We start from the raw sequence: 12,008 nt of genomic DNA on the forward strand, positions 1-12,008 counted from the left end.
GGAACAGCATGGTGTTGCGTGGGTAGAGACTCCTGTGATTTCCCCATGGTCATGGATGGACCACCATCTGGTTAAGGTTGGACTTACAAACACATCTGACTTCTGCAGGGATGAGGGACCTATTAGGATGGATTGCCTGAGAAGGTTATTTGACCCAATAGGATCCCAAGAAGCCTTGGAAGGATTTAGTGTTGGCTCTGCCAGTGATTCTGTTCATGCCCTGGTGGAGAACTGGAACAGCAAACTCACCAGTGCAGTAGACATGATTGCTCCTAAGTGTTTCCTCCAACTCATTTCAAAATTGGCTCCATTGTAGTCAAAAGAGATGAAGTGACAAGGTAGATGACTGGTGCACAAGTGAAGGAAGAGACTACTCGAATCAAATAGATTACAACAGCACATTTTCAGACCTTTGCTCAGGCAACTTAAGTATGTAGTACATTGCTCTGGACTCCTTGGAGGAACAGCGGGATATAAAATGTTTGTTTTTTTAAAAAAATTCGTGCAGCAAAGATGCAATTCTTTTTTGCCCGCATTGCATTTGCAAGCTGATGTCCAGCAGAATTGTCCAGGTTTGTGAGAGGACTAGTACATGCTCCTCCTTCTCTGGATCTCAATTTGGAACTATCAGTTACCTATTGTGACATTTTTAATAAGTTTTCCTCGATTTAAATTCAAACTCCACAATTGTTAGAGTCTGATGACGAAGTGTCCAGCAGCTCCTCTTATGTGATGACCCTGGATCAGTTTCAGTTCTTGACTTCTGAGGATGTGGACAAGTTGCTTAGAATGTTGCAGCTACCACCTGCCCTCTTGATCCTTGCCCAACATGGCTTATACTGTCTGGCAGGGAGGCTGTTGTAGAGGGCCTGGTAGAGATTATAAATGCTTCTCTGAGGGAGGGCAGGATGCCTCCTTGTCTTAAGGAGGCAATCATTAGACTGCTTCTGAAGAAGCCTGCCTTGGATCCCTCAGAGTTAAGCCTGTCTCCAGTCTTCCATGGCTGGACAAGGTGATTGAGAAGGTGGTGGCCTCCCAGCTCCAGGTGGTCTTGGAGGACACTGATTATCTAGATCCATTTCAAACTGGCTTTTGGGTGGGCCATTGGGTAGAGACTGCCTTGGTCGGCCTGATGGATGATCTCCAATTGGGAATTGACAGAGGGAGTGTGACTCCGTTGGTCCTTTTGGATCACTTGGCAGCTTTCGATACTACTGACCATAGTATCCCTCTGGAGCGTCTGAGGAGATATGGGGTGGGAGGCACTGCTTTGCAGTGGTTCCACTCCTACCTCACGGGCAGATTCTAAATGGTGTCTCTTGGAGACTGTTCTTCAGAATGTGAACTTTCATATGGTGTCCCTCAGGGCTCCATATTGTCTCCGATGTTGTTCAACATCTACATGAAACCGCTGGGAGAAATAATCAGGAGATCTGGTGCAGGGTGTTATCAATATGCTGTTGACACCCAAATCTATTTCTCTATGTCAATATCATCAGGAGAAGGCATAACTTCTCTAAATGCCTGCCTGGAGGAAGTGATGGGCTGGATAAGGGATAACAAACTGAGGCTGAATCCAGATAAGATGGAGGTCTTATTGTGTGGAGTCGGAACTCGGGAGACAATTTTGATCTGCTGGTTCTGGAAGGGGTCACACTCCCCTGGAAGGAATAGGTATGCAGACTGGGGATGCTTCTGGATCTGAACCTCTCCCTAGTGTCCCAGGTTGAGGCGGAGGCTAGAGGTGCATTTTATCACCTTCGGCTGATACACCAGCTGCATCTGTTTCTTGAGATGAATGACCTCAAAAAGGTGGTACGTAAATGCTGTAACCTCAAGGCTGGATTACTGCAATGCGCTCTATGTGGGGCTGCCTTTGTATATAGTCCGGAAACTGCAGTTGGTTCTGATGCAGCGGCCAGCTTGGTCTCTGGGTCATCTAGGAGAGACCATATTAATCCTGTGTCGAAGGAACTACACTGGCTGCCAATACATTTCCGGGCAAATTACAAAGTGCTGGTTATTACCTATAAAGCCCTAAACAGCTTAGGCCCTGAGTATTTAAGAGAACGCCGTCTTCGCTGTGAGCCCCTCTGCCTGATCATCTGGAGAGGTTTGTCTGCGGTTGCCACCAACTTGTCTGGTGGCTACTCCGGAACGGGCCTTCTCCGTAGCTGCCCTTGGACTTTGGAATGTGCTCCCTGTTGAAATAAGAGCCTCCTCATCTCTGGCGACATTGAAAAAGGCACTGAAGACATATTTATTCACCCAGACTTTTAATTAGATTTATATTTTTAATATTTGGGGTTTTTTAAAGGTTTTAATGTTTTAAATGATTTTAGGTTTTAACATTTTAAATGATTTTAGGTGTAAATTGCCCAGAGATGCAAGTTTGGGGCTGTATAGAAATATTTTAAATAAATAAATTTGGGCCAACCTGGACTCTACACCAGTGTTCCCTATAATTTTTATCATGAGTGAGTGGAAAGAGTTTAGTTCTTGGTGGCAGTATCAAGGCAGTGTGCACATGTCGCTCTCTCTTACATACAGAAGGAAAGAAGTAATGCACGGTGCATGGTGTGGTGTGCAGTTTTTTTTAATCTCCACCCCCCGCTTACCATGGCAGCACTACTATGGAGCAAATGTGAGACATCATCGTCTTCATTATCATGTTTACATTTATAAAGCATCTCAATTTATTAAACACTGTATAATAATATATTTTATCACAATCACAAAGTCACAATTTAAAACTCATCAAAACAATAAGAAAAGGGTATAGACAGGGAAGGAGGGATGAAAGCAAAAGGAAGCATAGAAGAATTATTCTAAACTAGAAACTATAAATGCTTAAGAAGGTATTTATTGGATCTTTGTCCTGCATTTTTGCCATGCTGGAGTGCATGCATGGGATTCCCAGCTATAATAACTCACAAAAACATGTGTGCCACACTCGAAGGTGTTATTTATTAAGTATCTCAAGGAGATATCCAAATAGAAACTTTTTTAAGGACAACTTTTAGCTGTAGGATCAGCTACCAAGGGATGATAATTCGCCCCCATCTCTCTGATATAAAAAATAATATCTCTTCTAAAATGTTTGGGGAGGGAATAATTGTTTGTTTGTTTTTAATTAAAAAGATGCTCTCTTTTTTCTATTAATCATTCTGATTTTTTTATCCCTAATGTAAGCACTTCACAAATCACCATACCAAATGGCTGACAACAGCCTTGTTGCAGACCAAAATATTCTATATTTTGTTACCGTTCCCCCCCCTAGAGTTCAGCTGGCTGTGACAGGCTGAGCCAGACCATGCTGCATGTTTTTCTGACTTTACATCACCTCTCAAAGCAGCATTTGGTTGCCTGCTTAATGCAGCTCTCCTAATGCAGCCTCAGGTGGACTTAAAAATGACACAATATTCCCAGCTTTCCACCCTCCCAGCTCAGCTCAGTCTGAGTCTCTACCTGCAGATGGAACAGGCTGCAGGCAGCTGCTTTGCTGCTTCCCGGTTGGCTTATGAGACCACCTGACATTCTGTGTGTGTGTCAGTTCATATGTGTGTGTGTCACTCCCCATCAACTTCGCAACACCTGGACCAATATGAACCAAATCGGGTACAGTTGTAGGGTCACATAGGGACACCTCAGAAGTGTAGTTTGTGATTATGTCATCCACCCTGATCCAAGACGGTGGATGCGTAAACTTTTGAGGCGCAAGTGGGCTAATGTGAACCAAATTTGCTACAGGTGTAGGGACACATAGGGATGTCCAAATGGCATGGCGTGCGATGGTGTCATCTAATCAAATTCAAAATGGTGGCTGCATGAACATCTGAGGCACAAGCGAGCTAATGTGGACTGTCTAACTTATTTGAACCAAATCACATACAGTTGTAGCGAGTGACACACAGGGACACTTCAGTGGTGTAATCTGAGATGATGTCATCCACCCTGATTCAAGAAGGCGGCACCATAAACTTTTGAGGTGCAAGTGAGCTAACTTGTGAACCACTTAATCGATTTGAACCAAATTTGCTACGGCTGTAGGGACACATAGGGATGCCCCAATGGTGTAGTTTGTATTGATGTCACCCACCCCGATCCAAGATGGTGTCTGCATAAACCTTTGAGGCTTTTAATGGTAAACCGCCCTGAGCCTTTTTGGAAGGGCAGTATAAAAAATTGATTAAATAAATAAATAAAGTACGTCAACTTGAGGACTGTCTAAGCGATTTGAACCAAATTTGGATCTGCTGTAGTGAGTGACACGCAGGGACACCTCAATGGTGCAGTTTGTAATGATGACATTCACCCTGATCCAAGATGGTGGACACATGAACATTTGAGACACAAGAGATCTAGCTTGTGGACCTCAATTTTCACTGAATTTAGTCCAGATGTAGAGACAGTAAAAGGAAAGTAGGCTGATTAGTTCTTACTAGAACAACTTGGGCTTTTGGTTATTTTTAGAATACTTTGGAAGTGACTAGGAATGTTAACAAGCTAGTTTCCTGTGCCCTGAGCCAGCCATTAACACACTTGTTAGCAGAGGAGATGACCTGTTAGCTCGTATAGCTCCTTCTTGAGGAGGTGAAAGATTAACCTAATCAGATGTGCCAACATAGGGATAATACTTGGCTAATTATTGAAAAGAATAGCTCTTGATTAACTCAGTCTACTCTGGCTTCCCACCTGAAAGCAATCAAGGGGGCAAAAGCAATCAAGACAGTCCAGGGTTAAATTTGACCTGAGAGCCACCTTTTCCCAGGCTACATGCCAAGTTACATGCCCTATGAGTTAGCTCATGCGAACTGAATGGAGATCTCACTGCAGCAAAAATGGAAGCTACAAGCCTATAGCTCCAAACCAGGTGTAGGGGTGCTTCTGCCCCACCCCACAAACAGGTCTCTTGATAACAGTTGGGAGTGGGAGTTTCCGCTCCTACATCTTGGGCAGATTCCAGATGGTGTTGCTTGGAGTCCCATTTGGGACTGGGAGCTTCCGCTCCTACATCTTGGGCAGATTCCAGATGGTGTTGCTTAGAGACTGTTGCTCTTCAAAACAAGAGCTCTGGTGTGGAATCTCACAAGGCTCCATATTGTCTCCAATGCTAAAAATTTTAAAGTCTACATGAAACTGATGGGAGAGATCATCAGGAGATTTGGTGCAGTGTGTTATCAGTATGCTGATGACACCCAAATCTATTTCTCTGTATCACCATCATCAAGAGAAGGCATAACCTCCCTAAATGCCTGCCTCGAGGCAGTGACGGGCTACATGAGGGATATGGATGAGAGACTGAATCCAAATAAGACCGAGGTACTTATTGTGTTGGGTCAGAACTAGTAGTGTGCATGGTTCGGTCTGGGCACACTGTTACAGACCTCCGGACCGGTTCGGCAGTCCGGCGGTCTGGAGGTTTGGATTGGCGGGGGCATGTAGCTTTAAGTGGGGGGGGGTGGTAGTACTCCCCCCCCCGCTGCTCTTCCTCCTCCGGCGCTGGTCGTTTTAAACATCTTGGGGCGGCAGGGAGGAACTCTGCCGCCCCAAGATGTTTAAAATGACCAGCGCCGGAGGGGGAAGCGCCCCCGTCGTTGTTCCTTATGGCTTAAAAGAGACTAGCGCTAGCGGCGCGCATGCGCCCTCCTCGGCGCGTGCGCTCGTCTGTGACGCTGGTGCGTGCGCGCCACATACGTCACGTGTGCATCTAGTCCAGCATCCTGCTTCAAACAGTGGCCCACCAGATGCCACTGGAAGCCTACAGGCAGGAGTCGAGGGCATGCCCCCTCTCCTGCTGTTACTCCCCTGCAACTGGTATTCAGAGGAATCCTGCCTCTGAGGCTGGAGATGGCCTATACTAGTAGCCGTTGATAGACCTCTTCTACATGAGGTTATCCAAACTCCTCTTAAAGCCATCCAGATTATGGCTGTCACCACATCTTGTGGCAGAGAATTCCGCAAGTTGACTATGCGTTGTGTGAAAAAGTACTTCCGTTTGTTGGTCCTAAATTTCCTGGCAATCAGTTTCATGGGATGACCCCTGGTTCTAGTGTTATGTGAGAGGGAGAAAAAATTCTCAAAACAATCAAAACAAAGATGGTAAAGGTCTGGTTAAAAAGCTAAGATTTAACAAGCTTTCTAAAAACTGTGATGGAGTCCGAGGAACAAATGACCACTAGGAGAACATTCTAAAGTCTGGGGGCAGCAACAGAGAAGGCCCTGTTCCGTGTGCACGACAACCAAGCCTCCCTCATTGTCGGCACCTGGAGCAGAGGCCCCTCAGATGATCTCATCAAATGGGCAGCAACCCTTGGGAGCAGGCGGTCTCTCAGGTATCCAAGGCCCAAACCGTTAAGGGCTTTAAAGGTCAAAACCAGCACCTTGAATTGGACCCAGAAACACACCAGTGCAGCTTTTTCAAAATAGGTGTGATATGTTGTTGCTTGCCTAATTGGTGTTTCATGCTTATATTCTAGCAAACCTGGTGTCTGGGAAATGAATAATAACATTATTCAGGTTTATGAAGATGAAATCCATTCTTTGGAGGAAGAAATAAATAACTTAAAAGAAGAATATGAATGTAATCAACATGAGTCTATGGCTTATTCTGATAAGGAGATAATCAATGCTATGTATGTTTTAAAAATTGTTTTGCTTGTACCTGATTCTTTACTTACATGCTGTGTTTTGCTATAGCTGGATTGATTGAGACAAATGAGTTGAGGTAGCTTAGCACAGGGTTTCTTAACGTGTGGGTCCCCAGATGTTATTGGACTTCAACTCCCATAATCCCCAGCCCCAGTGGACTTTGGTTGGGAATTATGGGAATTGAGGTCCAATTACATCTGGGGACCCACACGCTGAGAATCCCTGGCTTAGCATATAACCAAAACATTTTTCTGTGATTTCCTACAGAAATATGGGGGACCTGGGACTTGGCGGGTGTGTGTGTGTGGGGGGGAGGGCATTCCTGGACAGCTAGACACCTTCAGAGCACAGTAGGGCACTTTTTATTGGCAGCTTTTTTGCCAACATTTGCCCTTTTTTCTAGTCTCCAGGAACCTAACTCTCCACCCCACCCATTCCCATTATGCCCCATTATCTGTGATTCCATTATCCGCAATTCTAGCGGAGAATGGAACCCCTGTGGATAATGGGGTTCACCTGTACACAATATTTACTTATTTATCAAATTTGTATTCGGGATGTACACGGAACAAGTCCAGAAAGGGAGCGCTGAACTGGTTCCGTGCACTTCCCTGATTTATATACCATCTGATGTGTATCTCTGTGCAGTGGATACAATTTAAAACAGAAAATAAAACAGAGTTAAAACAATTAAACAATTTCATGGGGATAAAAACAATTAAACAGTTTAAAATGAATTTCAGTTAAAAGCCTGAGAAAACAAGTGTGCCTTGAGGGTCTTCCTAAAAGCAATCGGAGATGGAGATGCTTTTATTTTGATAGTGAGCATATTCCAAAGCCCTGGGGCAGTCACAGAGAAGGCCCAGTCCCAAGCTGCCACCAGACGAGTCAGTGGCAACCCTAACCAGACCTCTACAGATGATCTTAATAGGCAACAGGGTTCATGGCGAAGAAGGTGCTCCCTTACGTATCCTGGACCCAAGCTGTTAATTATTATAATTTATTTATTTTATTACATTTTTATACTGCCCCATCCAAAGGGCAGTGCACAACAACAAAACAAAAAACTATCAACTTAAAACAAATTTTAAAACAGTTAAAAACATTCAAAAACAATTTAAAAACCTTGGAAGGCCAGACCAAAGAAATAGGCTTTTATACAGAGTCTGCTCTCACACACAGCCTAGCCTAGCCTGGTTAGGCTGGGTGTAAGAACCACCGTTACCGGGCCCTGTCCTCGCGGACCAGCGCCACTTAGTCTGGCTTTTTAGCCTGGCTGCTAGCCAAAGTTAAGGGAGCGAGTGCTCCCTTAACCTGGGCTACTTGCTCTTGTGCGAGCTGGGCTGATTCCAGGCAGGCCACATACAGAGCACCTTCACAGAGCTCCTATCTCTTGGGGGGAATCCCCCAATGCATTGTGTGTGTTGCATGCTGCATTGTGTGATTCCCGGAGGCTGGGACAACAAGTCCCAGCTTCTGTTTACCAGCGCTGCCCAGAGCAGCATGGAGATTCGTCTGTGCTGCTCCCGGCAGTGCGTGTCATGCGGGTGCATGGCTTGCACGCTGCCAGGGCTGTCATCTGGGCCGTTGCACGCTGCCTTCCCCACTGCCTGACCGCGCATGGGTTTGCGTAAACAGCCTCATAATATTATATAATGATATGAAATATGCACAGATTTAATAACTTTTCATTGTATGTTGATGAGTTCCTGTGCAATACTGTTCAGAAATAAGATCTTTATTTCTGAATGCGGGACTTGAGATGCTTGGGACGGCCCTGAGCTAGGTTTAGACAGCCTTCTGCAAAGAGCTCTGTTTCTCCTATATGCAGGTCCCGTAAAATTGAATATTTTCTTCTGCTCAAAATGAAAAGTAAACTAACAGTTTCCTTATTAACAACCAATACATGCAATGGTTAGAAAGTTGTTTTCGAATTGTAAATGCCCCATTTCAGTGTTGATGTGTCTTTAAATGATATGGAGAAAAAAGAGGAAACTAGAAAAGAAATTAGTGTAAAGAATAACAGGAGTATTCTTGCATAAGTTCCCCCCCCTTTTATTGTAAATATAAAGCAAGTTGAGAAAATTGCTGTAATGTAAACTACTAACATTTGTTCGATTTGTAGCAGAAATGGCCAAATTACAGAATGTTTTGTTAAAACAGAGAGAGTGAGTTTTAGGGAGATGATTTTAGGGATACTGACATCTAAACCCAGCTTCTGTGTTAAAGCAGAATTAGACACAAGTTTCCCATGCTCTTGAATATGGTTGATAGGTTGTTGTTGTTGTTGCAGGAAATCATTTAAAAGAAAATCCCAAGAAGAACCTAAGCAATATGGATCATCTCCAGAACTGAAAACTCAGCTTGACTTATTAGAGTCTGATCTCTCATTTATAATGAAATTAACCGGCATTTGGTTCACAAAGTATTCCAGGAAACCTGTGGAGAAAAGTAGGCATTTTGAGTGGTTTGTGGTAAAAATCCCTAAGTGATTCTTCTCACAATAAATGGATTTTCTTTTTCAGCATTGTATTTTAATCATGTAGAAAATTCAGTAGTAATGTTTCTACTATTTAAGTCTAATTGTAAAATACATTCATACAAATAATTTTTCCACATGCACAAGCTATGCAAACTGAAGTAACAGAATATAAGCCAGCATAGATAGTTCCTTCAGCTTCAGTGGGATCACACAGGTTTATGAAATAATTCTGGGCTTTCTTGGTGAGTATATCTGGGGGATTATTTCCTTTTCATTGGCATTTCATGACTGTAAATTATTCATGGTAGATTCTAATTCTGAGAACATAAGAATTGCCCTTTTGAGTTATGCGAAATGTCGATCTCATCTGCCACGCCAAAGACTGCCTGACAGATTTTACTGGAAAGCCCAAAATTGTGGCATGTAAAAAACACTTTGTCCTCAGTGTTTGACATGTGCAACTATACTATTTTTAAATAATTGGCTCAATTGAAGCTATATTCACTCATAAAATTTGTTCTTTTTCATGAGCTTATCTAATACTTTTTTAAAAAAGTAATATTGTAGATATTACTGTTAACAGCTTCCACTAGTTAACATTGCATTGCATAAAGAAATAATTTCCATGGCTTGTCTTGAACCTAATGTAAATATTTATTGAATGACTCTGATGTTCTGAGAGAGAATAATTTGACTTTCTTCAGTCACATAAGTACTGCTTTGCTGGATCAGGCCTCAAACCCATCTAGTCCAACATCCTGTTTCAGTGGTCCACCAGATGCTTCTGGGAGATGCCTCTCACCATTCATAGTTTTATATTCTATCATATTCATTCCCCAATTATTTTTTGTTAAACCCCCCACCTCTTTATTTAAATGATTTATATGTTGCCATTCTGCATACATGAATTCATAGCAGCCTACAAAAGAATTTGTGTTTTTAAAAATATACCCATATTCTTTATGCTTTTTTAGGAGGAGGAGGATCCCTTCCCCTTGAATTTTAGTTGCTATTTTGTTTACAGCCTCCTGCTTATAATATCCTTCTTGACATGATGTCATTAGAACTGCAAACAATATTTGGAATATGGCATGCAATAGGTTGTATTCTATAAATTTTTTTCTATGAATAGAATAAATTTCTGTGTACAGAAGGAGAATTATGCTGATAGAAACAGTCTTATTTTTCATGGAGCAAAAACGTAGGCTACAACTATACAAATGTATGTAATGGTTAAGACATTTCATATTTAAGAGAGATAATTGGCATTTTTAAGGGTGCTGCCCTGACTTTGCAGTGTTTTTGCAAGGGAGGCTTGCCTGGTGCTGAGCCTGAAAACCTTGTTTGTATTTATTTAAAAACATTTTATTCCACCTTCCCATTGCTTTCAAGGGACTGCCAAAATAGTTTGTAGCACATATTTGCCCTTCCATTTTGTAATGCTAACTTATTAAAGAGTATTGGTATCTGGTTTATGATTATCCTTCTCTTGATAATATTTTGTTATGTGTCACACACACACACACCCCTACCTTTAAAATAAATCTGTCAGCCACTCAGACGTTTTTCCTGAAGAACAGAATATAACTGTCTTAAGTAAAAGAAACAATGTTAGTGATCTGGTCAGTATAATAGGTGTCATGATTCTTTTTAAATGCTTCTTATATTGATAGTTGCTGTAAAGTCAGTACTTCGTACCTTTTTAATGCCTGGGAAACAAAATTGATGATGCTAACTAAGGTATCAATTTTTATTTCTCTTCATTGTAGGTGAAAGTAAAACTATATACAAGTATAGATTATCAGGAAATTGCCAGACAGTGCCCTTTCAATTGGAATTTCAGCTGCTGGAAGAAAACCAGGTAATCTAAGATCATCTTTGAAATTAACCAGCATATGTTAGTTACAAGAATTGGATATGCTAACTGATTTCTTATGTCACCTTAAGTGGCGCAGCAGGGAAATGCTTGACTAACAAGCAGAAGGTTGCCAGTTTGAATCCCCGCTGGTACTATATTGGGCAGCAGTGATATAGGAAGATGCTGAAAGGCATCATCTCATACTGCGCAGGAATAAGCAACGGTAAACCCCTACTGTATTCTACTGAAGAAAACCACAGGGCTCTGTGGGCACCAGGAGTCGATATTGACTTGATGGCACACTTTACTTTAACTGATTTCTTAGACTTCTCTGAAACCTGTTTTTTTTCAATTTAAACTTAGAGTAACTTTTGATGCTTTTTCTAGCATGTCATTACAGTTTCCATGATGTGGGATATTGTTGTAGTACCATTTCTTTTTGCTGATATTAATGATTGGCAGTATACATGGTTTTAAGATAGAAACACAATTTTTGATAGAATACAGTGATTAACCCATTGTTGGGGGAATAAATTAACAGAAATTAGAAGCAGAAGTAGTTCCCAGTTGAGGGAAGGATTGCTTTAGATAAAATTTGTATGCAAGTTAGTTGCAGCATGGTCTAGTATATATGTTTATACAAGAGAACCTTGATATTTGCGCGGGTTCCGTTCCCCGCTACAACTGCTGACATGGAACCCGCAAATATTGAGTAATTGGGGATATGGGATTGCGGGTGTTCGGTTCCTGGAGATCAGGAAAATAATTTAAAAATCAGCCAAATTTCAGGGGGGAAACTGCCTACTGTGCTTCGCTGGCCCCCTTGAGTTGAGCTATGCCCCTGAATGTCCGAAAATCTGCCAAAAATCAGGGTTTGTTTGTTTTTTAAAGTCATTTTGAGGCTCCCGAACACAAAATAGCGGCAGGAAATGACCTCTGGGATTAATTTCTGGCCATCCCCGACCTGCAGATACATAAAATTAACCCCTTGTTTGATGATCCCTCAGCCCCACTTGT

The 12,008-nt window shown here is 42.3% G+C and overlaps 1 protein-coding gene across 1 annotated transcript in view; it reads left to right on the forward strand.

Annotated features, from left to right (window-relative positions):
• CENPP (centromere protein P) overlaps positions 1–12,008 on the forward strand; it is a 281,077-nt gene that overhangs the window by 1,887 nt on the left and 267,182 nt on the right. The window contains exons 2-4 of the mRNA XM_053301081.1: positions 6,480–6,635; positions 8,945–9,102; positions 10,903–10,994. Of these exons, the coding sequence (XP_053157056.1) occupies positions 6,499–6,635; positions 8,945–9,102; positions 10,903–10,994 (387 nt within the window). The 5' untranslated portion in view covers positions 6,480–6,498. The remainder of the gene's footprint in view (positions 1–6,479; positions 6,636–8,944; positions 9,103–10,902; positions 10,995–12,008) is intronic.

This window comes from Hemicordylus capensis, chromosome 2, assembly GCF_027244095.1.
Source record: "Hemicordylus capensis ecotype Gifberg chromosome 2, rHemCap1.1.pri, whole genome shotgun sequence".
NCBI classification, from domain to species: domain Eukaryota; kingdom Metazoa; phylum Chordata; class Lepidosauria; order Squamata; family Cordylidae; genus Hemicordylus; species Hemicordylus capensis.